General features: G+C 47.2%; 1 protein-coding gene and 1 long non-coding RNA gene across 7 annotated transcripts in view; one reads left to right on the top strand and one right to left on the bottom strand.

The window, feature by feature from the left end:
- The window catches only part of LOC122212946, a 34,421-nt gene extending 14,869 nt beyond the window's left edge, over nt 1-19,552 (bottom strand). The window contains exon 1 of the long non-coding RNA XR_006199369.1: nt 19,481-19,552. This is a non-coding gene — a long non-coding RNA (uncharacterized LOC122212946). The remainder of the gene's footprint in view (nt 1-19,480) is intronic.
- TCAF2 (TRPM8 channel associated factor 2) lies at nt 473-25,577 on the top strand. Of its 6 annotated transcripts, none has more exons than XM_042926918.1 (8): nt 473-581; nt 3,078-3,711; nt 16,992-17,983; nt 18,282-18,379; nt 19,409-19,622; nt 19,927-20,166; nt 21,010-21,347; nt 23,690-25,577. In XM_042926918.1, exons 2-8 carry the CDS (start codon nt 3,089-3,091, stop codon nt 23,942-23,944), a joined length of 2,760 nt encoding a protein of 919 aa, XP_042782852.1. In that variant the 5' UTR covers nt 473-581; nt 3,078-3,088; the 3' UTR covers nt 23,945-25,577. The 6 variants fall into 6 exon arrangements, 5 of the variants coding, with proteins under 5 accessions (XP_042782852.1, XP_042782851.1, XP_042782850.1 ...); XM_042926917.1 differs by having other exon boundaries at nt 3,056-3,711; XM_042926916.1 differs by having other exon boundaries at nt 474-581; nt 3,075-3,711.
- The last annotated feature ends 293 nt before the right edge of the window (nt 25,578-25,870 follow it).

Below are 25,870 nucleotides of genomic sequence, written 5' to 3'. Positions count from 1 at the left end.
GAGCTCCGCAAACTGCGACACCACCTCAAGCGCAGCGGGCCGGGAGGGGCCTCTCGGAGGCGAGATGCCCCTCGCCACGCCCCCTCTCCTGCCTGTCCCGCCCACGAACCGCCCCAACCGCGCCGCGCCGCGCCCCGCCCACCCCCGGGCCGCCCCGCCCCCGGGCCGCCTCAACCGGGCGGCGCCCCACCACGCCTGCCGCGCCCCGCCGGCTCCGCCCCACAGACCGCCCCCTGAGCCCCGTCCCTGAACCACCCCAACCCCGCCCCGCACGCCCGCCCCTGGGTCGCCAGCCGCGCCCCCTCCACAAGGCGCCCAGACCGACCGCTGCGCCCTGCCCCCGGGCCGTCCCCCCAGCACCTCGCCGCATCCTCGCCGCCTCTGGGTCCCACTCCGCGCCCTCTCCACGCGGCCCCGAGACCGCCCACCGCGCCGCGGACCGCCCCAACCGCGCCCCGGACCGCCCCAACCGCGCCCCACCCCGCCTGCCTCCTCCATCAGGCCCCACCCCAGACCGCTTGCTGTGCCACCGCATAAGTTCCCCGCGCTCGGATCTAGCGCCACGGACCCGGCTACCGATCGTGAGTTTAACAATCCGAGAGCGTTGCGGGTGGGGCGGGGGCCGAGAACCTGGGCTCGCTGGGGCGCCGCTTGGTGCCGGAAGCATGCCCAGGAATGTTCCTTCATTCAGGTGTTTCTCTCTGCCTGGGTCCCGGGTTTCCTTTCGTGTACCCAGTCTGGTGCTGTTTGCTATTTTTCTGAAAACACTTTTCTCTCGCCTCTTTGAACCTGTGAATCAAAAATCTTACCAAGATGTATGCATGTACGTGCGCATGTCTGCGCACACGCGCGCACCTACTTCTTGAGAGTTGAGGTCAGGGTTCGGAGGAACTATTACTCATCTCTTGGGTTTTTTGTCTGTTTTTCCTGTTAGGCCCAGGGTACTGAAAGACTTCCCTTTCCAAGGTAGTTAACATGATCTTGATCTCAGGCTGCCTGACTTCTTTCGCTGCTTTTTCCCTAGTCCTAAACCAGAAAGCTGAGATCACTCGCCCTCATGGCCCACGATGCTCGATGTGGGTACCGGTTCTCTTTTGTGAATTCACTTTCCTGGGAGCATTACTGAGAAAGAGGTGGTTAGATGGGCCGGGAAGTTACAGGGTGATCAGGAGCTGGACTTCTATAGGAAATACAGGACATGTTCAGGGATGCTAAGCCTGCTAGAGGTTTGCAGAGAATGTATGTAGCAGGGAAAAAAAGTCTGAACAGCCCAGACCATGGAGGTCTTAGAATCCAGGGCAAGGCACTCAGCTTCTACCTTATGGAGAGTGGATGAAATCAGAGGGTTTTTATTACGAAGTGAAGTGGGTAGGATGGCTTGAGAAGACGGTAGATGAGAATCCATCCTGGGACTAAAGCCAGATGGGTTTAGTCTGGATGTGAATACAAGCGGAAGGCACTCACTCATGTTGGAGAGACCCGGTGCAAGAAGAACAAAGTGAGGTAGCCGACTGTCTATGGAAACAGGAGAGAGGAAGGAAGGAGGCAAAGGTAGAGGAAAACTTTGGTGTCTTAGTTTTGATTCTTCCCCAAAGCGAGGCCTGCTACAAGGACTGGAGCCGGGTAGCCTATTTGGGAAGTGAGCCCCAAATGCAGGTGAGGAAGTGGGGAGGGGGAGACCAGGAAGGAGGGAAAGGCAGCGAAGGGCTGAGCTGCTCACCACTGGGGCAGCTGGAGCTGAGCCCCTCAGGTGCTTGCTGAGGGACTCGTGGACACACGTAGGACAGCCGCTGTGGCACGGAGTCCACATGCCCTCCACTTCCCCGCTCAGGGCCACTGCAGGGCTGCCCCTGTGTACCTGCGGAAGTGAGGAGGCGTCCGAGTGCCCAGGAAGTTCCTCCATGGCAGTTGCTGAAGTCAGGGGTAGGCCGAGGGGAGCAGACAGGCACCCAGAACATGGCCCTTGTCATTTGGGGAAGTTAGAAAGGTCAGCATAGGGACAGACCCTCACGTTTTCTCAGCACTCACTGTGTACCCAGAACAAGGTGTTTTCATATGCATTCTCTTAATCTCCAAAAACGATCCTCCAAGGGATGTATTATTCTTTATTATAAGTGGGGAAACTGAGGCTTAAGTAATTTATCCAAGAGAAGCTGCTTTAAGGGAAAAAATAGCTGAATTTTAGGCACACTGACTTTTTAAAAATGTTATTTATATTTGAGAGAGAGAGAATGCATAGGCAGGGGAGGGGCGAGAGAAAGGGAGACACAGAAACTGAAGCAGGCTCCAGGCTCCAAGTTGTCAGCACAGAGCCCAAAAGAGGGCTTGAACCCTTGAACCGCGAGATCATGACCTGAGCCTAAGTCTGATGCTTCACAGACTGAGCCACCCAGGCTCTCCAGGCACAATGAATTTTAAAAGACCCCTGGAAAAAGAAAGCTACCCACACAGAGGTAGGGAACTCCTAGTTAGGGCAGCCATGATAAGTTGGGAGACATTTCAATTCATTTAGTCAAAACTGTCCCCCAAAATGCAGTTTTCTGAAAGGTCACTTGACCGTTTTGTCCATAGAGATGCAGCACAATACTAAGTCAGCTCACGCACATGGCTGTCACCTTGTACCAGGCTGTGCAGGACCCAGCCCCGCCCCCCTCAGCCACTCAGGTCGTGTTCTGCCCTGCCCAGGGCTACTTTGGGCTCCCACACATGCCACGTCTCAGCTGAAACGTCAGGTTACACCTTGAAGGTCACTTCCTCATCTAGGCCTTTCCTGTCACACAATCTCAACGGACTCTCCAGTTACTCTTGATATCACATCACTTCCTTATTTTCATCCTAATGGTTAGGAATTGCTGTGTTTATGTTTGTCTACCGATTTATTTATTGTCCTTCCCCTGCTGAAATATCAGATTCATGAAAATGAAGGCCTTGTCCCCGTGTGCCTTGCTGGGCCCCCTAGTGGTTGGCACACAGTGGGGAACCCAGTGAATGGTTTAGTTTGAATGCGTTTAGTTGTGTTTTCACTTGATGCTTCATCAGTTCTGACCAAGCGCAGCCTTTCATCTCCTCTGCAGCAGCTGGTTGAACCATGGCGACAACTCCTGCCAGTGCTTTCGAGGCCCTCATGGATGGAGTGACAAGCTGGAATGTCCCCAAAGACCCCATCCCTAGTGAACTTCTTCTTATTGGAGAGGCCGCCTTCCCGGTGATGGTGAATGACAAGGGCCAGGTCCTCATTGCTGCCTCCTTCTACGGCCGAGGCCGCCTGGTGGTGGTGTCCCATGAAGGCTACCTGCTGGATGCTGGCTTGGTTCCATTTCTTCTTAATGCAGTGGGTTGGCTCTGTCCCTCACCTGGGGCTCCCACTGGAGTGCACCCATCCCTGGGATCACTAGTAAGTATCCTGCAGGGCTGTGGGGTTCAGGCACAGATTCAGCCGGAACTGGGGGCCCCCTTGGGGGTTTACTGCATCAGTGCCTACCATGATAAGATGACTGCAGAGCTGATCCAGTTTGTGAAACGTGGAGGTGGCCTGCTCATCGGGGGCCAAGCCTGGTATTGGGCCAGTCAGCATGGTCGTGACAATGTGCTGTCCAGGTTCCCCGGGAACCAGGTGACAAGTGTGGCTGGAGTGTACTTCACCGACATCTATGGGGACAGAGGACGGTTCAAGGTCTCTAAGAAGGTACCCAAGATCCCACTCCATGTCAGGTGAGTGGTGTTTCCCTACGGGGAGTCGGACACATGGTAACAATAGATTTGATCTCCCTCTTGGATGAGCTTCCATTTTCACACACGTGATTCTCCACTCTGTTTTGAAAGCACCACAAGGCAAACACAGGGAGGGAGGCTGGGTTCTCACCGTCACCCTGTCCTATGTCCAGATAGAAGTGTTTGCTTTATTCATCTCTCTGTCTCCTGTGTCTAGTGTCCAGGATGGGGAGAGTGCTTATCAAGATCTCTTAAACAGATCAAAGAACACTGGTTTATTTGTGTGAGCTCAGCCCACTGCCAGCCCCACACAGCACACCAAGTCCTACTACCTGCTCATTTATATGCCAGTGAAGAGTTAGGCAATTAAGAAAACAAATAAATATAAACTCTAGCATGTGTTGATAAGAGCCACAGGGAAAGTAATGCAGGATAAGTGGACAGTGACAGGGAGGGGAGTCGAGGGCACTGAGGGTCATCAGGGAAGGCTTATCGGTCAGGCCCCGTCAGGACTAGTTGGTGTTTGAAACAGAAGGACTTAATATAAGAACTTGACTATGCAGGTGAGGGAGGAACTGGAAAGCCACACAAGAGACAGCACAGTAATGGAGGGCTTAGTGACAGCATGACCAACAGAGGGAGGTGGCCTTGTCACTGGAGCCCAGGTTCTGAGTCATCTGGTAGAAGCCTGTGTAGCAGGAGCTGGGACCCCAGATGGAGGGGTGTCTGTGGGACCTGGCATCTCAGAGTAGACACCGTGAGTGCCAGAGACACAGCCTGAAGAGAGAGACACAGACCTCGTCTCCTTCTTGTTGCCTGCCTGCCTTCAGTCTTCTTTCTGCCTCTGCCTCCCGTGGGTGTACCCACCAGAAGCCCAAGGGCAAGGAAGCCAGGGAAACACAATTCCCTAAAATGGAGAGCATGACAGAGGAGCGTGGGGAGTGGAGAGGAGTGCAAACAAGAAAACGGCCACCTTGGAAGGCTTCTCTGGTCTGGTCAGGTGACAGCTAAGAGATCTGAAAGAATTTCAGGAATGAGCCAAATGGACATCCGTGAAAAGAGAACTGAGGGGGCGCCTGGCTGGCTCAGTCAGTTGAGCGTCCTACTCTTGATTTTGGCTCAGGTTAAGATCTCATGGTTTGTGGGATCAAGGCCCACATCGGGCTGTGCTGATAGCGTGGAGCCTGCTTGGGATTCCCTCTCTCCTTCTCTCTCTGCCCCTCCCCAACCTGCATGCACTCCCTTTCTCTCTCTCTCTCTCTCAAAATAAATACACTTTTAAAAAGAAAAGAGAACTCAGGCGGAGGGGGGAGCAAAGGTGAAAGCCCGAAGCAGAAGCCCGCCTGCTTTGTTGCAGGAACACTGAGGAAGCTGGTGTGACCGGAGCTGGGTGAATGAGGGCTGGTGTAAAAGGACGTGAGGTAGTCCTTGGCAGCGCTCTGGGTCTTACTGGAAGTGAGAGGATTTGGGTCAGAGGACTGACAGGAAGTACCTGCATTTCAAAAGGGGCCTTCTGATTGATGGAGAATAGGCTGTAGGAGGCAGGACTGAAGCAGGACACCAGTCAGGAGGCTCCTGAAACAGGCTACCTAAGAGGTACCGTGGCTCACACCAGGGTGACGGCAGTGGAGCTGGAGGTGAGACTGGAGACCCAACAGGCATGGCTGATGGATGAAAATGGAGCGAGAAGGGAAAAAGCGACAGGAGTTTGGATCTGAATGCCTTAAAGACCAAAGTTGCTATTTATGAAGTGGAGGAAGACTGAGAAGGGAGTTCAGAGGAGACCAGGAAGTTTAATTTTGGATACTTGGGGGTTGGGGTAACGGTGAAACCAGTGACTGTGTTCGGTGACACGTCACAGAAGCCTTACCGCAGTGGATTAACCATGCAGGATTAAGTTTTCTTGTGGAGCACAAAGTTCAGGTAGATAAGCCTGTGGCAGACACTCCGTGATGTGCCAGGTTCATTCATTCTCTCTCTGTCTCTGCACCATCACCTCCACCCCTCCCGTCATGGTGTATCACCTTATTCTTTATGGTCACAAGGCTGCCCCTACTACTTCAGGCACTGTAAGCATACCTAGGATAAGCTAGGATATCCACACCTGCTGAGTAGATCCCTTTTAGTTCAGAAAATAAAATATTTTTGGAAGCCCCGACCATTAGACTTGCTGTTCACCTGGCCAGCTCTGCTGCCAGAGGCTCTGAGGGGCTGAGTGTTTTAAAAATTTTTCTTTTTAATGTTTATTTATTTTTGAGACAGAGAGAGACAGAGCATGAACGGGGGAGGGTCAGAGAGAGGGAGACACAGAATCTGAAACAGGCTTCAGGCTCTGAGCTGTCAGCACAGAGCCCGACGTGGAGCTCAAACTCACGGACCGCGAAATCATGACCTGAGCCGAAGTCGGCCGCTTAACCGACTGAGCCACCCAGGCGCCCCTGCTGAGTATTTTTAAAGGCGCACTAGCAACTCTGAAGAAATCAAGTTGCTGATGCCAGGAAGAGCATACGCTTGTTGGGTGAGCAGCTAGCAGCACCCTGGGCCGTCAGCCCCAAGCCCTGGTGCCCTGGGACCTCCTTCCCTCCGAGAGGGACAGGAGGGGATGGGAGGGGACGGGTCACTCAGAAACCTCAGAGTGGATCTGATCCACTCCAGCTTGTCTTTGATTCTAATTCTATGGGACAAACAGGAAATCCCATGAGCCCGATTCTACTTAATTGTTCCAGAGGCTCTTGTCCGGCAAACTAAACCTATTTTTCTTCATCTACACGTACATTTTTTTCATCTCTGTTGCTGAACCTGAGTTATGTTTTGTGTTTGTTTCAACTTTTAATTACGGAAAACTTCAAACATGCAAAAGACCAGTCCCATGAGTCCCATGCAGCCCTGACCTGACCTTCAGAAGAGCCAACTCATAGTCAGTTTTACCCACAGCCCTACTATTACTTGGAAGTAAATTGCAGACATATCATATTTCTTTTTCTTTCTTTTTTTTTTTTTTATAGAGAGAGCACAGGCCGGGGAGGGGAATAGAGAGGGGAACAGAGGACCCGAAGCAGGCTCCGCTCTGACAGCAGTGAGCCTGATGTGAGGCTTGAACTCACAAACCATGAGATAATGATCCGAGCCAAAGCCAGCCACTCAACCAACTGAGCCACCCAGGTGCTCCCATCATGTTTCAATATGTATGTCTAAACATATAAACTCTTTCAAAAACAACCACAAGGCACCACTGTCATTCCTTAATGGCATCATTTATTTCCATGATTATCTTTTTTTTTCAAAGTTTATTGGAACTGGTATTTATTAAAACCCAAATATTTTGACTGATACGACTTTTACGTCTCCTGTAAGATATGAGTTTCCTTCCCAATTCTTTTTATCTCTTGCTTTTTTTTTGTTCTGTTTTGTTGTTGTTGTTGTTGTTGTTGTTGTTGAAGAAACTAGGCACTTTGTCCTGCCTGAACAGTTCACTTCAGTCTGAATTTTTAGATTGCATTCTTACGGTGTCATGTAATATATTCCTTTGTTCCCTGTATTTCCTGTACACTGGAAGTTAGATGTAGATTCTATGGCAGGGATTAGCAAACCATGCCCTGTTTCTGTAAATAAAGCTTCAGTGCAACACAGTATGCCCCTCTGTGTACATGTGGTCTGTGGCTGCTTTCGAGCTACAATGGCAGAGTTGAGTAGGATCAACAGAGACCATGTGGCCCACAAGCCTAATGTCTATTATCTACCCTGCTGGAAAAGTTTCCCACCCCCCAATTTAGAAGCTTGATGAGCCTCATGTTTGAATTTTTGGCCTGACCACTTTAAACGTGGTAATGTGTGTATGTCCACAGAATGGAACATAATGTCTGTTTCTCTCACTGTGATATTAAAAGTCATTAATAATCATTGCCTAGTCCTAGATCCATTAATTCATCAGTGGCTATAAAATGGTAGATTTAGGGGTGCCTGGGCGGCTCAGCCAGTTAAGTGTCTGACTCTTGATTTTGGCTCAGGTCATGATCTCACCATTCGTGAGTTCAAGCCCCACTTCGGGCTCTGCACTGATACAGCTGAGCCTACCTGAAATTCTCTTTTATTTATTTTATTTATCTCTCTCTGCCCCTCTCTCACCTGCTGTCTCTCTCTCTCAAAATAAATAAAAATAAACTTAAGATGGTATATTTAAAATTCTAGCATTCCTTTTATCCAGTATTTAGAATACTTCTATAAAAACATAATTCCCTTCATCTACTATTTGCATACCCTGGCATAGTCTGCTTAGGGAAGGCAGGATAAATGCTGGATTTTCCAAAGCACTGAGTTGGACTCCCTAGAATCTTCCAAAGGTCTCCACTGTGTCTTATTTTTTTTTTAATTGTCCTTATGAACTCATGGATTGGAACACTCACATAATAAACATGTTCCATCATGAACCTATTCAAGTCAAACTAAAACTTTTTGACCCAGCCTTAATGGACTTCCTTGTTTCAGCCTCATGTTACACATTTCCTGCCCCAGACCCAACGTCAGCCATTTCTACAAGGAGCCCTTATTCCTTTGAGTGGGAAATGGTGTTTAGGAGCCGGAGACACAGTGGTGTGCTCACTGCTCTTGGGTTGATCATTGTTTCCAGGCCTTTTGAGTGGGCAGAGCTAAGAAATAAGGATTTTGAAATGATAAATACATCAAGAGCTCATTCTCATGCTTCAAATTCAACTTCAGAGCTATAGGGTTTTATTTCCTTTCAGTGATCTTATTACATCTGCCTCCTTTTTGTCCCATGCTAAATAATCCTAGTTCTGAAAGAAAGCACCCTAATAACTCATTTGTTTTATCCCACAAGACACACATAACAGTTGCCAAATAACAGTACTACCAGCACAGTTAAAGATTATTTTCAGTTCCTTTCATCCTTATGATATATTTTATGAGGTATATAAAGTCAAATTACCATCTTTTAAAGTCACTTAGACTAGTTCTTCTCTTTGTGGTTACACCACTAAATGGATACACATGTAGGGGCGCCTGGGTGGCTCAGTCGGTTAAGCGTCCGACTTCAGCTCAGGTCACGATCTCGCGGTCCATGAGTTCGAGCCCCGCGTCAGGCTCTGGGCTGATGGCTCAGAGCCTGGAGCCTGCTTTGGATTCTGTGTCTCCCTCTCTCTCTCTGCCCCTCCCCCGTTCATGCTCTGTCTCTCTCTGTCTCAAAAATAAATAAATAAAAAAAACGTTAAAAAAAAAAAATTAAAAATAAATAAATAAATAAATGGATACACATGTAGATTCATTTGGATATTTTACTTTTGCTGTTTGGAAGCGCTTTTGTGAATTAATTTTATTTTATAATAATTTAGCATAGCTATGTGGATCTAAAGTAAAATCTTAAGAAGCCAATATTCTATCCCTGTTCCTTTATATAATTTTTTTTCTCGCTTTTTTAAAAAAAAATCATTTTACTCCATTGTTAGTATATGTATGAACACACACACACACACACACACACACACACACACACTGGTGTCCTTTTTCTTGAAAAAAGCAACTGTATACGATACATATTTTTCTCCACCTTACTTTTTCACTTAATATTGTTTTCTGGATATGGCTCCATAATAACCTATAGATATGCACTATATATTTTATTACACTGAAATGTATGGATGTAGTATAGTTTATTCAGATAGTTTTTTTACTGACAGATTTGAGTTTGTAGTATTTAAAAATTTTTTCCAGTATTCTTACCATTTCATCTATATTGCAGTAAATGCCTGTGTGCATATGCCTTTGTAATTTTGCATATCGCTGGAAATGGGATTGCTGAGTCAAAGGATAAATGCACATGTAATTTTTGCTAAACATTACCAACTATCCCAGAATTGGGTTCCCCAGGAACCCAACTCAAAGACCGAGAGAGTAAGCAGAAAGTTTACTAGGAGGGACTCTCCGAATCAGCACCTATGGGGCAAGGGAAGATGGAAGGATTGGAAAAGAGAAATGTGTCTATGGGGCAAAGTTTAGTAGCAAAAATTTTAATGGTGTTTCACTAGTAAGTAAAACACGGGGAAAACTATAAGTGTCTAACAGATGGAATATTGCTTAAAATATTATGGTATAGGGGCACCGGGGTGGTTCAGTCGGTTAAGCATCCAACTTCGGCTCAGGTCATGATCTCACAGTTCATGAGTTCGAGCCCCGAGTCGGGCTCTGGGCTGACGGCTCAGAGCCTGGAGCCTGCTTCAGATTCTGTGTCTCCCTCTCGCTCTCTGCCCTTCCCCCTCTCATGCTCTGTCTCTGTCTCTCAAAAATAAATAAATGTTAAAAAAATTTTTTTTTAATAAGATAAAATAAAAATCTTTAAAAAAATAGTAATTATGGTATATCTTACTCTTTAACTCCTTAAAGACTTATTACTTAAAGGAGTAAGAAAATACTGATGATACAATAGACAAAATTAATATATAAAACTATATTAAATGATGCCAAATTAGTTAAGATGTGTACAGATAGAAAATAAAAGTATTAATAGTATATCTCTAGAGATAAGCTGATAGGTGATTATTATTTTCTTCTTTAAACATTTGTTATCTCCAAGTTGTCTATAATTATAACCTGAAAAAAATTTTATATCACTCCTCTGCCTTTGTATAAACCCTTACACAATAGGAAATTTTCCTCAAATTACACTAAGATTCTTTCTTTGACCTTATGTCTTATATTGTTCTATTAATGCAGCAACAAAATGGGTAAAGATGCAAATTTCATTACCATATCAGTTTTCCTTCCCTCTTTCTAGAACCTGTCAATCCATTCTTTCACTCAGCTAAAATGTGCTGAGAGCCTGTGAAACTGTAGACACTATTTTGGGCTCTGGGCCTACAGTAGTGTTTAACTGAAGTCCATACTTGCTTGACCAACAGAAGTGTTGGGAATGTTCAGGTAATGTATGAAAATAAGTTTTCCATGTTATCAGTTTTCCTTATTTGTAAAACTTTTACTGAAATAACAACATGACAGTGAAATATCTGAATATTTTTAGCTTCTCATTGTGTCCCCAACAAAATTTTGACCTTTACACATCTTCTGTCATCATGCATCATTTTTGCCAGTTGTTGTTATGTACTGCTATTTTGTATTTGCTTAAGAACATTTTTCTATTTTTAAAAGTAATGTTCTTAATGAGAATTTTTAGTCACAATATATGTGCCACAGTTGGTTTAACTGTGTCCTTGTGTTGAGTACGTAGACATTTTCTAACTTGAGTATTTCGAGGGGGGGGGTATAGCTTGTACATCAGCCACACACATCTTTAAATTTCTAAAATAATCCCCCCAAATTCAAAGACCTCAAGGTGTAACATTAGGTTTCTCGTCCTATAAAGTTTCAAGACATTTGTGGGGGTGCCTGGGTGGCTCAGTCAGTTAAGCATCTGACTCTTGGTTTTAGCTCAGGTAATGATCTCACAGCTCATGAAACTAAGCCCCGCGTCCGGCTGTGTGCTCATGACAGTGCAGAGCCTGCTTGAGATTCTCTCTCTCTTCCTCCCTCTCTCTCTCAAAATAAATAAACTTTAAAGAAGTTTTTTAAAGACATTTGCAAATCCAGTTATTCAAAAAAAATAACACTAGTAGTTCAATGGCAAAGTTCATTTTAAGACCTGTTTTCAAATTTCTCTTCCTACTCTGGGAAGCTCTGGACCAGACAATTTATTCTTCTTATTCAGTTTCAAGCTCAAACCCCCTTCTCAGAGGAGTCTTCCCCGATGACCCTATTGAATCTAAGACTAACCTCCCCGTGTCACTCTTCTGCATTTATGGCCTCGGCATCAGTGATCACAACCTGCACACCCCCGACCTGTGCACTGGCTGGCGCCTGTCCAGCCAGCCAGAACGTTAAGCTGCACCAATGCCTTGCTCTTGCTTGTCATGTCTGCTGCTTTCTTCGCAGCGCCTGCCGTGTGAAACACAGTATAGAGCGACAAATGTTTGTATACCATATAAATTAATGGATACGTAGGTGAATACACACCCAAAACCATGAAGGAGAAAGGGTGGCTAGTATGCTAGTGTTAACCCCACAGATAAGTTCATGTTAAGGAATGTTCTGCCAGGGGAGCTCAGCCAAAAACTGGGTTGAAGCTGGCTGAGAGGGTCACGTCTAAAGTCTAAGAAGACCTGATAATGTTGAGCCCAGGCCCTCAGCTCAGATTCCTGCCTCCTTTACCTGGCGTCCCCTTAGAGGTTTTTAGGGAACTTTCCTGCTGGCAAATCTTGGTCAAAGGCGCCTGGACTGACCCAGCAGGTTTGCTGACTTCAAAGTCCTGCTGGAGGCCCTGGAGCATCTTAAGGGAAATGCTCTGCCAAGGGGAGGGGCATTCTCCAAAAACCAAAACAGAAGATACTCTCAATGTCTTGTCCCCAAGGGCAAGCGCTGACTGCACACCCATGCTTATATAACTGAGAGAGACACTGAAGTTACTTTAATACGCAAAGTCAGGGGGTGCCTGGGTGGCTCAGTCTGTTAGGGGTCTGACTCTTGATCTCAGCTCAGGTCATGATCTCATGGTTTATGAGTTGGAGCCCTGCATTGGCTCTCTGCTGTCAGCAGAGAGCCCACTTTGGATTCTCTGTCCCCCTCTCTGCCCCTCCCACACTCGCTTTCTCTCAAAAAAAAAAAAAAAAAAAAAAAAAAAACAACAAAGAACAAAGTCAGATCCAAAGGCACTTGCTAGGGAAAACAACTCCCAGAACAATAGCTCGTGACATTTATACGTGGTGTAACCTAGAAAGTCTAGAATATATTAGGAATTGCTCACGTGAAAGTAAACACATGCCAGCAGCTTATGCATCTTCTAAAGGTGTTGTGTTCTCTCATTTGATCCTCACCACGGTCCAAAGAGTTTCCAGGTAAAGACTGTATGCAATGGGGCTAGATCCCAGAACTGCCCTCTCCACCAAATCTGACCAAATGAATGAGCAATGCCAAGTAGATAGCTGAACGGGAGGCTTCGAGGCGGGCAGGTGACTGATGTGTGGCACGGTATGTACCATCTCCTGACCCCCACCCCAACCCAGACGCAAGAAGAAAGCTACCACCACAAATCCAAGAATTATCATTAATGCCTTCTCATATTCTAGAACGAACACACTGGGGAGTATATAAAAGCACCAGAGCCACTGCAGGACTTGGTGGAGGCAGAAAGGGAAGCCGGAGCTGCCATCTTCCATGCACAGTGGTGGGTGGAACCCCTCAGGTGTGTTCCACACCTGCTCGGGTGGGGTAGGCATAGCCTTAAGTCCCCCAAAGTGCAGGGACTAGCCCCCAGCAAGGACGGCAGTAGCCCCAGGTGATTACTTTGCCGTTTGATTCATGCTACACACCTCAGACAACAAGAAAGTGGAAAGCAGCAATATCCCAACCTCCGTAGAATCCAGGAAGGTGGATAGATGTGGGTGGTGTGTATAGGCAAACGGGTCCCGGAGCATATGAAGGAAAACTGAACCAAACTATTTCAGAACATGCAAGAGATCTGCAGCAGCTAATTGGGGGAACAAATCTGTACAGTAACTCTATAAAAACACCGTAATACACTGGAAAGGGAAATACAGAAAAGACAAATTTAGTATGGAAAGATGACAGAATCAATCAGGCGTGGGAGAAAAATGCGACCCAGTGAACAGAAGCAGATTCCCTGAGAATGTTTCAGGCTATTAAAGTTCTATTTAGAACTTTCCAAAAATATATGTTAAACAAGTAACAGAATGAAGTGAAAAGAAGGATGTCAGAGCAAAGAAAACAAATTCAGAACCAAACACCTCAGGAAAAAAGTCAATTAGGCATCATAAGGAATAGGATAGGGAAGGCCAATGTATGGTTAAGGGGACAGTGGCTCACTTCCCACTAAGCCCTCTCTTCATAGTTGTCATTATTGTGAGGTTCTTTAAGCTGCATTCAGAAAACCATTACATGGGATGCCTGGGTGGCTCAGTTGAGCGAGCATCTGACTGTTGACCTCAACTTAGGTCTCGATCTCAGGGTAAGTTCAAGCCCTGCGTTGGGCTCCACACTGGGTGTGAAGTCTACATAAAAAAAAAAAAAAAAAAAAAAGCCACTGCACGTATCACTTGTCTGCTTAGGTGTGACCTAGTGTATTACCTGAACACTATCACCTCTCGCTTCCCTTCACTGTCAGCTCCGAAGGGACACACATATTTCATTTTTCATAAACACAGTATTAGTTGCACCTTCACATCTTTTTAAAGTCTCCTTTGCACAAACTATATGCATTGATTGCCATATACCCACTTGTGGGCTTAATCCAAAGACTCAAGCAATTGAAGGAGAGTTTTCACTGTGTGGACAACATTGGCTAGAGGCAAACCACCCTGGATTTGCTTCCTGTCCCTGCCAGTTATTAGCTAAGAACCATGGAGCAAACTGCTTAACTTTTTAAGCCTCATTTGTGAAGCGAGAGTAATGTATTTCAGTTTTATCATGATTAAAGGAGAGAATCCATGTGTGTGGATACCTAGTATATATTAAGCCTCGTTAAGCAATAGCTACGTTCATTATTTTCCAGACTTCAATACCATTGATAGTATGCAAGATTTGAATATTGGTAAATCGATATTTGAGATCATTAATATTGCCCTCATAACACTGTCAAGCATTCTGCTGAGAATTACTTGGTATCCCATCTACTATGTTTGCTCTTCCTTCCATCTTTCCTTTGTCTTAACATCCCATCTTTTTACAAAACTCTTTCAAAAGGAATTCAAGCTTATTGTCAAGAACATACAGACCACAGAGAAATATATACAGAATAGTAGATCGTCTTTTATCCCACACTGCCAGGCCCTATCCCCAGAGGACGCCTCTGGACTGAGGTTGCTACTGCTCTTAAAAGCTTGACGCAGATAATCTAATTTGCTCATCTGTGCATGTGCTTGTGTGCTGAAAACTGGTATGTTATTTAATGCATCATGTTTAAGAAAGTCTACTTTCTTCCTTATAGTCTTGCCTCAAATTGGTGGAATGCAGCATCCTAGGCTCTCTCCCCATCATCCTCAGCGTCTGGGAGATATTGCACCAGTGTTCTCTGATCAAGCGTGTTTTTTGTTCTGCTCAAATCATCTCTCTCCTCTTTTTTCTTTTTTTTAATGTAATTGACCCACTGGATGCTGACAGATCCACTACCATCCCAAATGCAATTATGAGTTCATCAAATTTTAATTTGTTTTGTGCCAAGTTTTTGCTCTCAGCATTTTGTTTTTAGGACCCTAAAAATTGATGAAAATTGTATCTTTGGTAAAGTGTAACTTTTACCCATGGAAAATATTCACTTGGTGTATTTTAACTCTTTCCTCTTTCAATTTAGTTGCATCTCATATTAATACCGGCACTTCTGCTTTCTTTTTGTTGTGGTTTTTCCCGATACAGCTTTGTTGATACACAGATTTCCTCATTTTCAGTCCTTCTGTGTCAGTTTGGAGTATGTCTTTTACAAGCAGCTTATACCTAGATATTTTTAACCTGAGCTAAGAGGCTCAGTCATTTCATATAGAAATTTAACCCATTTATATAAAATAATAATTTCAGTGTATCTCTTCCTCTTGCCTTATTTTCTGCTTTTATGCTTTCTTTCTGCATTCTTTTTTTTTTTTTTTTTGACTAAGTTTTCTCTATTCCTTAAAGTCCCGAACACATTTGTAGGTTATACATTTTATTTCTATTTTTCCAGCAGTTACCTTAGCATTTTAAATTTAATTTTTAATTGCCAGAGAAATTATATTCCTATATTCTCCCTATTTGAAAACTACCAATGAGGAAAAACCCCTGTGACCATCCCTTTCAAAATCAGCCCTTTCTCTCCATCCCACGATCCAAAAGTTTATTGTGGTTTTATCCTGACTTTTTTGACATATGTATTGACATATATTAACATTGTTTTATTTTTGTCTTATATAAATTGCATCCCCAAGTTCTGCTATTTTGCAAATTGTTTTGCTCGGCACAATGTTCTGGACATCTGCCCATGTTAATTCGCATGGGTTTACCTGTTGTTTTTAACTGATAAATAGCAAGCCATGGTATGATTAATGCCATTTTTTTATTTGTTCCTCCTTTATGCTTAAGAGAAATTAAGGAGAAGCTGTGCAAGAGGTACTTTTTTCCATAATGTTTTGCAACTTAAATGGATAAACTATTTTTTAACAACACTTGATTTTTATGATGAGACAATAAAGTTTTGTAAAGATAATTAAAATTGCCTATAATCCCACTAGCCAAGATGGTCACTGAAGATGTTGTGATAAACAGACTTTAGATTCTGCCTCTGGTTTCATGTTTTCTATTTGCTTTTTCATTTTTGGTGGTTTGTTCCAAAAATTTGGCTCATTTAGGGCACAGTATCTTGGAATCTGATTTTTAAATATTTTCCATGAAGCATTTTCCAATATTATCTTACAGTTATTTTAATTATCATATGGTATGCCATCTACAGTTAACCATAACTTATTTAACCAATGTCCCGTTGTTTGACATTCACAAATCTATCTACAAATTGGTTTAAAAAAATCTTGACATACAAAAGTTTTTTTAAATTTATTACGTTTAGACCATTTCTCGATAAAAAGTGACAAATACTCTCATCAGATTTGAGAATTTTTACAGTGTGTGTGTGTATGAATCTTTAATTGTAGTATTAAACAATTTACTTGTGTTTCTAGCTCAGAGCTAGCAATCTGATGTTTTTACAGCTTTTTTTCTGGCAGAAAATTAGCTCTTGAGAAATACAGTAGGACTACTTTCTCTAGGAATAGACTATTTTTTTACTAACTTATGTATATGTTTAATTACTTAAAAAGATATGAAATTCAAGCCAGAATATTCAACAACCAGTTGACTAACATGGGAAGAATTCCTGCCAGTGTTTATTTGGAGAAGGTGGACTTTAAGATGTACACATCTTAAGGCCACTACGTCACTCCTCAGTATTTCATCAAATCCACGACAATGTCAGTTATAAGATAAGCACCATTTTTGTGTCACGAAGTAAGAGTCAACACTGCCAATTAAACAGCGATATGCCATCAGTTAGTCGTTCAAAGGTGAAAAAATCTGCCTCAGATCCGATAAGGTAAATGGTATTCCATACTTGAATCCTAGCAGTTATCAGTCAGAACCAGGAGGCTGGCACGAACTGTCCCCTCTGCACCCACACCGAGAACTCCCTATCTAGGAGCTTGTTTTCGGTGCTTCTGACCCTCTGTCCCCGTGTCACCCTCCAGGTGCGGGGAGGATCTCAGGCGGGATCAGCAGCAGCTCCTGGAAGGGATCTCAGAGCTGGACATCAAGACGGGGGGAGTTCCCTCGCAGCTGCTGGTGCACGGGGCCCTGGCCTTCCCGCTGGGGTTAGACGCCTCGCTCGGCTGCTTCCTGGCAGCCGCCCGCTATGGCCGGGGCCGGGTGGTCCTCGCCGCCCACGAGGGCATGCTCTGGGCTCCCAAGATGGGGCCCTTTTTGCTCAATGCTGTGCGCTGGCTGGCCAGAGGCCAGACAGGCAAATGTGGGGTGAACACAGAGCTGAAAAACCTGTGCGCCCTCCTATCGGAGCACGGCCTGGAGTGCGGTCTGCAGCCCCATCTGACGCACGACTTGCGTGTCTACTGCTGCAAGGCCTACTGTGACAAGGAGGCCAAGCAGCTACAGGAGTTCGTGGCCGAGGGTGGGGGCTTGCTGATCGGGGGCCAGGCCTGGTGGTGGGCCTCCCAGAACCCGGGCCGCTCCACTTTGGCCGGTTTCCCCGGCAACGTCATCCTCAACCGCTTTGGCCTCAGCATCCTGGCTCAGACCCTCGATCCGGGCTGCTTCCCTGTCCCCACCCCCGAGATGCGGAGCTACCACATCCGCACGGCGCTGTGCGAGTTCCAGGCCACGCTGAACCGTGGGGCTGGGAACCTGGAAAAGCGCTGGCTGGCAAAGCTGGGAGCAGACGGTGCGGCCTTCCTACAGATTCCCGCGGAGGGGGTCCCGGCTTACGCCTCCTTGCACCGGCTCCTGAGGAAGATGCTGCGTCTGTCAGGCCTCCCAGCCGTGAGCCGGGAGCACCCAGTGGCTGGCGATTCCTGTGAGGCCGCGGTGCTCTGCCTGGCCACGGAGCTGGCACGCTCTGGGACTGACTGCTCCCAGCTGGTGCGCGAGCTTGGGACGGGGACCTGCGGCTCCCTTCCGGCCCCCTCAGATCAGCCCATCGCTGTGGAGATCGATGGCAGCAACCCAGGTACAGAGCGAGATGCCCAGAGCAGCAGGCCCCGGGGCGGGGGGGTCGGGGGGGTTCCTCGGTGTCACAGGACATTGCAGGTACCGAGCTCCAGTGGGCCAGCGTCATTCCCTATCACGTACTTCAGGGAAGATGGGGTCGGGGTTCCAATGAGGGTTTGGGGGGCATGCATGCCAGAAGCATGGGTGAGCTGAGGTCTGCAGGGCAGGGGCTGTGCCTCTGGGAGGGGCCGGGAGGCTCCAGGGTGCCCCAGAGTCAGCTGGGCGAAGAACTCAGCCCTTCCTGTGGCTTTTGTCAGGCAACGAGGACCGCTGGGTGAGTACCGGGCTCTACCTCCCGCACGGACAAAGTGCAGAAGTCTCACTGTCCGAAGCTGCAGCCTGCGCCGGTCTGAAGGTAAGACCAGAGTAGCCACTGCCAACACCCCAAACCCCAGAGCCGCTTGGCTTTCCTCGGGTCTCGGCAGCGCTCCCGGGAGGCCAGGAGGGACCATTCTGCCCATTTCACGGGTTTCATAGACGAAGCAGATCTATTTCAGGGGGCCTAAAGGAGCAACTGAGATGCCAGAGCTACTGTCACGCATAGAACTCACACCTAAGCCCTCGCACTTCCACGTGTGGTGATTTTACGTCCCCACAGGGATGTGAGGGGCCCCAGGAGCCCCATCACATCCTCAGAACCTCACCCACTTCGCCAACAGCACACGGTCTTTCTGTGTTTTACGTCATTACCTTGACCCCTGAGGCTGTGCTTCATCTGGTCACTCACACAAGCAGGCCCTACAGGCAGGATTAACACTGTCCTGCCTCAACCTGAGGGTCACTTCCTGCCACAGTCAGGGGCTCTTCTGTGTCCGCCTTTCGGGAGCTCGCTTACGTTCCACCTAAAAGAAGCAACCCCAGGACTCCAGACAAAACAAACCTCAACCCATGTGACCAGAAAGGGGAGTGGGGGGGCCCTGGACAAGGGCGGGGGGAAGTGAGAACTAGCCCTTCCGCCTCGGGCCACATCTCACCACCTCTGGACGGCTGCCCCCCTCTGTGCACAAAAGGCGGCCCAGGACCCCGTCTGGCTCATCCTGGTGTTGGAATCACCACACGGCGTAGGCCCTGACACGAGAGCCCGGGTCCCACCTGGTACAGAGACACCGCAGGGCCCTGGTCCATATCTGCCTCAGGGCTGTTGTGCCTGGTCTGTCTGGTGACACTCCATCGTTGGGCTGTTTAAACCCCCAGAAGAATGATCCCACATACCGTTCATTCCCTATGACTGCTGAAGGACGACCTCATAGGTTTCACGGGTAGCTCACAGAAGGGGGAAGCTGGTGTTTGTCGGGTACCCGCCATCCAGCCAGCACACACAGGGCCCCCCACACTCACCACAGAGACCTAGCTCCTGCTACACATGATGGACTCACCTCCCCAGATACAGGTTGGCTGCCACACTGATAACCTGACCGAGGCCAGAAAGCTGTCCCGAGCCCCTGTGGTGACTCACCAGTGCTGCATGGACAGGACCACGCGGTCGGTCTCCTGCCTCTGGGGCGGCCTCCTCTATGTCATCGTGCCGAAGGGCAGCAAACTGGGCCCCATACCTGTCACCATCAAGAGGGCCGTGCCCGCCCCATACTACAAGCTGGGTGAGGAGACAATGCCGGGGATGCTACCAGAGTCGCAGGCCGGTTGCTAAGGGGGGCTGGGGCGGGGACTGGCACACAGAAGGGGGAAGAAGTGTTCAAGATGTAAGTAGAGGTGGGGTGGGGCTATGAAACACCCTGTGGCTGTGGAGACTTCCGGGCAGAACTAAGGGGAGGGTCTAGAGGCCCGTCCTTCACTTCATGGCACATAGACCCACATGTCCAGTTCACTATTTCAGTGACCTCCTCCTGGAGTTCAAGGTAAGCTGGAGAAGTGGGGAGACATGCCCATGATATTTGTTCCCAGGTAAGACGTCGGTGCAGGAGTGGAAGAACTGTGTCCAGGAGAGCCTGGCTCCCTGGGGAGAGCTGGCCACCGATAATATCATCCTGACGGTGCCAACGGCAGACCTCCGTACCCTGGAGGACCCCGAGCCTGCACTCCACCTCTGGGACGAGATGATGCAGGCGATAGCCCGGCTGGCAGCCCAGCCTTTCCCTCTCTGCCGTCCCGAGAGGATTGTTGCCGACGTGCAGATCTCAGCCGGTGGGTGCTCCAGGGCTGTGCTCCTCCTAGTCAGCGCACACCATTTATTCAGTGTTTTGCCTTTTGTCATGTCCAGTATGTGAAGGGTATAATCTAACCAGTAAAGGAAAAAAGACCTTGATGGGGATGCAGAGATGTTCACGTGTGAAAAGGTGAACATCTACAAGGTGAGATTTCACAGGATGGCAGGACAACCTCAGAAAAAAAATTGCTCCTGGGGGTTCACAGATAGTGACGAGCCATCTCTTTGTTATTTCAAGGAGAGGTTAAAATAGAAATATTCCTCCAAACAGAAGTGAGTTGGCCATGGAAAGGAGCAGTTTATGTTCAGTATTGAGTGGTTTACATGAAAGAAAAATGAGGAGATCTGGTTCTGACATATTGACATTTCCTTTGGACCTTGGTTTTCTTCTCTTTAAAAAAGGAGAAGATGACCTCTGCTGATGAGTATAAATCTGCACGACAGTGGTTTACGTGGCAGAAGAAATGACACTGTTCTCCAATCCAGACACAGGACATGGTGTCACAGACTCACAGGATAGGAAAATCACACAATGTGAAGCACTGAATTGTAGCAAGAATGGCTGTGTAAAGTGTATTCATATCCTTCAGGGCCACAGTGAGGTGGAGGGCATAACTCTGGCGTGAGAGGCTGGGCAGGGGGCCAGGGACCGTTCAGTTTCTGACCGGGTAAAGGAAGCCATCTACTTTCCGACCAACATGGAGATTCCGGTGTTGCGGAAGGCAACCCGGATGGTGAGGGAAAGTTACCCGGCAGAGAGGAATGAAGGGAGATGGGTTTGGGTACCCCCTGCCCCTCATCTCTTGCTTCTGCGTTCCCAGGCTGGATGCACTCAGGATACCCCATCATGTGCCACCTGGAGTCAGTGCAGGAGCTCATCAATGAGGCAGGCATGAGGAGCAGGGGTCTGTGGGGACCCATCCATGAGCTGGGTCACAACCAGCAGCAACAGAAGTGGGAGTTCCCCCCACACACCACTGAGGCCACCTGCAACCTCTGGTCAGTCTATGTGCATGAGACGGTCCTGGGCATCCCCAGGGCTCGGGCCCATCCTGCGCTGAGCCCTCCAGAACGAGAGAAGAGAATTAAAACCCACGTAGGAAAGGGAGCCCCACTGCACGACTGGAATGTGTGGACAGCTCTGGAAACATACCTACAGGTACGGAGAAGGTCAGGGAGTTGAGAGCCACCAGAACCCTCCACCGTGTAGCATCCTGGATCCCCTTCACTGCCGCCTCCAGACTGGGCACAGGTAGGGGGGGACCGGACCACATGGTGGGGCTTCCCAGGTTATATATGTCTAAGATAGAGATAATGACACCTGTCCCCCTCGCCTTCTGTACTTTGCGACGTTAAGTAAGAGGAAATGAAAAGTATTATGAAAAACAAAGCAGGCGGACAAAATACAGCCTACTGGTCTGCTGGTCATGAGCAGAAGTTCTGAGGCATTCCTGAGACTGGAGCCAAGCACTTCCACTTACTGGTTCTGACCATGGTTGCCTAATGAGTGCTCCAGAAATGGGTGTCGTTCTGTTTTTCTTTGTTTTTCCTAACCTTAGTTCTGTGAATTAAGAGAATGTTACATCCCTTCATCCATCCGTTTGTAATAACAGTGGTATGAGTCCAGGACAACTGCATTACAAGAGCTTTCTAGGAGATAACTGTTATCAAGGCTCTCTGACTTCAGTCACACCACTTGAACCTGAAATGTCTTTAGAACGAATAAAGGAATAACCAACCAACCCCACTTCCCAAGGATACCAAAGTCCTGAAGCGGGTAGACTTCCTGTGAAATAAGCACAAAGCCCTGTCCCCTCCCCAACCTGCTCTGAATATTAATGTTTCAGAGTTCTCAAGTCTGTTCCCCAGATCAGATCTCTTATGCTGCCTGCCACAGCCCTATATGGCAGTGGTATGGCCTGCTTTTCACAGAGGCAAATACCAGATTAAAGAAGTTCAGCAGCCTCTCCCATATCACTCATTTAAATGATGAACCCGGAACCTAAAATCAGAAGTTAATGACACAACTCAAGCTTTGGCACTGCCTCTCAATCACTTCCCTTCCTCTTATCTTTAAAAAATATATTTATTTATTTTGGGGAGAGTGCAAGCGGGGGAGGGGCAGAGAGACGGGGACAGAGGATCCGAAGTGGGCTCTGCACTGACAGTCTGACAGCCGTGAGTCTGATGTGAGGCACGAACTCACAAACCACGAGATCGTGACCTGAGCTAACGTCGGACACCGACTGAGCTACCCAGGCGCCCCTCTTCCCCTTATTTTCTAAGAGTGAATGGAGACAGCACCACTCAATGAGATGACTTTGCACTGCCTCAGTTCTGTATTCTTACACGGCCGGTCTGAGGGTCTACATGGAGACAGACCTTAAATAGTAGCTTGCTACCGAAGTGGAAGTTAAAGCCATAATTTCACCCTACCCGCCTACCCACTCACCATGGAGCCTTGAAGATCATTTTGCAGAAGTTATGGAAAGACCCATCATCTTGGGGTCTGGGACTCAGTCTCAGGATGGGCAGGCACCTTCTGATTCCTCTACCTGCTCGCCACCCTTCCTCCCACTGTTGCCCTGGTACAGGTGCTCACTGCTCGTCTCTGCTCTGTGACAACAGCCTCCTTGCCTCAACCCCCTACTGTCCCTCATCCACTTTACTTCCAAAATAATCTTAATACTCCATGATTAAAACTCTTAAAGTGATCTCCTCTACATACAAAGTCAAAGCCGCCCAGCAGGGTGTACAAGACCCTGCCAGCTTCAGATTTTTACCAGCTTCATCGCCCAGCTCCCGTGCCCCTCGAGTTACCCTCTGGTACTCCAAACTCCTTCCCACTATGAACACATCTTGCTGCTTCAGCTTCTCGTCCCCCAGTTCCCAGGTTTCCTTCCTTCCTGTGGCTGAAATGTGCTTGAACATCTTATCTACCCATCAAGTCAGGTCCCCTGTCAACATTCAGTTCTATTGCCCTCCTCTCCTGACATTATCTCCTTGATAAGCCTCTTTTTTTTTTTTTTTTTTTTTTTTTTTACATTTATTTACATGTCTGTCTCTCCCACTGACCCGTGACCTCTGGAAGACAGGGGCTCTCAATCACCATTGTTTAGTGCAATGCCTGGCACGCTATAGGTATTTAATAAATGCTGTATGTGTAATAAGTGTCTGTTGATGCATTAATTAATAGTGATGAGCAGGACTGTCAGAGGCCAGGGCAATAAGATCAGAGGGAGGTCTGACTTCAGGATGTTATCCGTTTTGGCTTTTATACCCCAGGGTCAGAATTCTCCTCCACAAAAGAGGGGTGGTCTGGGACACCCCAGGATCCCTGCACATTCTATACCTCTGTAGTCTTAGCCAAGACTACAGGAGGGAGGCTCATGAATGGTCAAGGAGAAGAAATCGCTGTAACTGAAATATACTTCTGAACATGCATGTTGCCGGTGCTTTCACAACTTGGTACCTGATTCTGCCCCTTCCTTCTCTTCTCAGCTCCAGGAAGCCTTTGGGTGGGAGCCATTCACCCAGTTATTTGCTGAGTACCAGACACTCTCTGGCACCCCCACAGACAAGGCTGGCAAGATGAATCTGTGGGTGAAGAAGTTCTCGGAAAAGGTGCAGAAGAATCTGGCTCCATTCTTTGAGGCCTGGGGCTGGCCTGTCCAGAAGGAAGTGGCCGCCAGCCTGTCCTGTCTGCCTGAGTGGCAAGAAAACCCCATGCGGATGTACGTGCATCCTCAGGTATAAAGGATGTGCAGCAAGGCAGTGGGGTGGTGGTGGTGGGGAGGAACGATCACTCGCCAAGGCCACCACCCATGTTTCCAGCTTAGCTTCTTGAGCCTGAGCCCCACATCCATCCCTGAGCTGTCTTCAGGAAGGCAGCTAAGGTCATAAGACAAAATGACCCCAACTTTCTCAGGAAAATGCCCTTGTTACTATTTCCCTGTTCAACCGACTTGCTTCACGACCCTCCTTCTCCAGCAGAGGACCTTTCTTCTGCGCATCTTGAGGTCCTGCAGGCTCGTGGCTTCTACTTCTGACCAACGGTTCTAACGACTATGGGTTACCATAACAATCTGACATCACTCCCTCACCCCTGCCAGCCTTGAACATGACTGTAAATTTCTTATGCTTTGGGAAGTTTTCTAATAGCAAGAGAGACAGGCTGGTATAGAGAGCCCTGGACTTGTTTGGTTCTGTGGGAAATCTCTTCAACTCTCTGTGCTTCTGTATTCTCATCCATGACTTGGGGATAAAAGTCCACTGTTTGATAATGGTGAACATGTTCATCCACTGCAAAATGCATACACATGCAAGGGCATTCTTCAGCTTTTGCCAGGTCCAATGGTGGCCTGGCCTGTCTATCTAGTCTTGTGTGGACAACCTGAAGACTGAATCCCACCTCAGAGTTGGCCACTTGAGGTAGGCATGCAGTCTCTGTGTAAGACTATGTAATGAGTACAGGTGTTGTTTCCAGACATGGTGATGATAGTTACTGAGATCCTAGCCTGTCTTACATCCTTTCTCCCACCTCTAGAAGGACTCGTGGGTATGACCTAACCCAAAGAGTGGTATAAATTCAAGTAAGATGGTATAAATTCAAGCTCAATGTTACAAAGCCACTTGGTCTTTTTGGTTAGTTCCATCTTCTAGTACTTGTGTTTCAACCAAAACTAAAGTCACAGCAGTAACCCCTACCAGGTCCACCAGCCTGTTTGTTCTTAGCACAAAATAGGTGACTGACTCCTCTGGTCACCAAAGAATCAAGGCGCTGTCCGGTGATAACAACAGCTGTACTGAATGAAAAGTCTTTGTGCATGACAGCCTTTACTCAGGAGCAGGATTACTGGATGCAGCAGACCAAATTAACCCTGAGCTTTCTAATAATGCATTCCAGCCCATCCCAACTCTTTGGCTAGGTGGAGTTCTAAATGGAGCTACATCTCCAGGATTAATGGGGTGTGGCCATTTTTCTCTAGCTTACTTTTAAACCATATTTTGTGGTTTGAATATCATTCCATGAACTGCGTTCAGAGTAGAGTAGCTCTTCTAAAGAAGAACTGACTTAGGAAATGCCTTTTTTGAATCCCATCCTCCTCCTCCCGATTCTAGGATAATTTCCTTTTATTTCACTACTATATTTTCTCAGGTGCTTTTCACATGAAAGGTGCTCAATAAACATTTGTGAGTTCAAAGAACAGTGATGACACCCAGCTCACAATGAGCGATCAGTACGCACAGGCACTGTGTGGGGTATTTAATGTGAGTTATCTCATGGAATTTACACAACAGACCTTTGAAGTAGGTACTATTATTATTCCCATGTCAAAAATGAGGAGACAGATACTAAGGAATATTAAATAACTTCTGAAGTCACCCAGATAATAAGAGGAAAAGTCAGGGCTTAAGTGAAACCCCTAGCAGTGAAAAACTCCTCCATGAAAGATTTATAATTTAAACAAAAATCTACCTAGAAAATGGAAGTTCAACAAACTTCTGACTTACTTCATGTTAACTACTGAATTTTTACTAAATATCAAATTTAAGTTCCAAAAAGTATTGGTACCTGATTTTCTGGTTGTCTCAGCATGTGACTAGTTAGCTTCCATATAGGTAGAGAAAGGAGTTGAACCCAGGAAATTCAACTCCAGAACTGGTATTCTTATCGATGAT

The sequence above is a fragment of the Panthera leo genome, chromosome A2 (genome assembly GCF_018350215.1).
Source record: "Panthera leo isolate Ple1 chromosome A2, P.leo_Ple1_pat1.1, whole genome shotgun sequence".
Taxonomy (NCBI): Eukaryota; Metazoa; Chordata; class Mammalia; order Carnivora; family Felidae; genus Panthera; species Panthera leo.
Note: the sequence above shows the minus strand (reverse complement) of the source record. Positions and strands in the feature narration are given on the sequence as shown.

What these genes read in the sequence shown, in the direction of transcription:
- TCAF2 (XM_042926918.1), top strand. Translation starts at nt 3,089, where the DNA reads ATGGCGACAACTCCTGCCAGTGCTTTCGAGGCCCTCATGGATGGAGTG. An exon ending in CGCCCCATACTACAAGCTGG is followed by an intron (nt 19,623 to 19,926) that starts GTGAGGAGACAA and finishes ATTTGTTCCCAG; the next exon opens with GTAAGACGTCGGTGCAGGAG. An exon ending in CTCTGGAAACATACCTACAG is followed by an intron (nt 21,348 to 23,689) that starts GTACGGAGAAGG and finishes TTCTCTTCTCAG; the next exon opens with CTCCAGGAAGCCTTTGGGTG.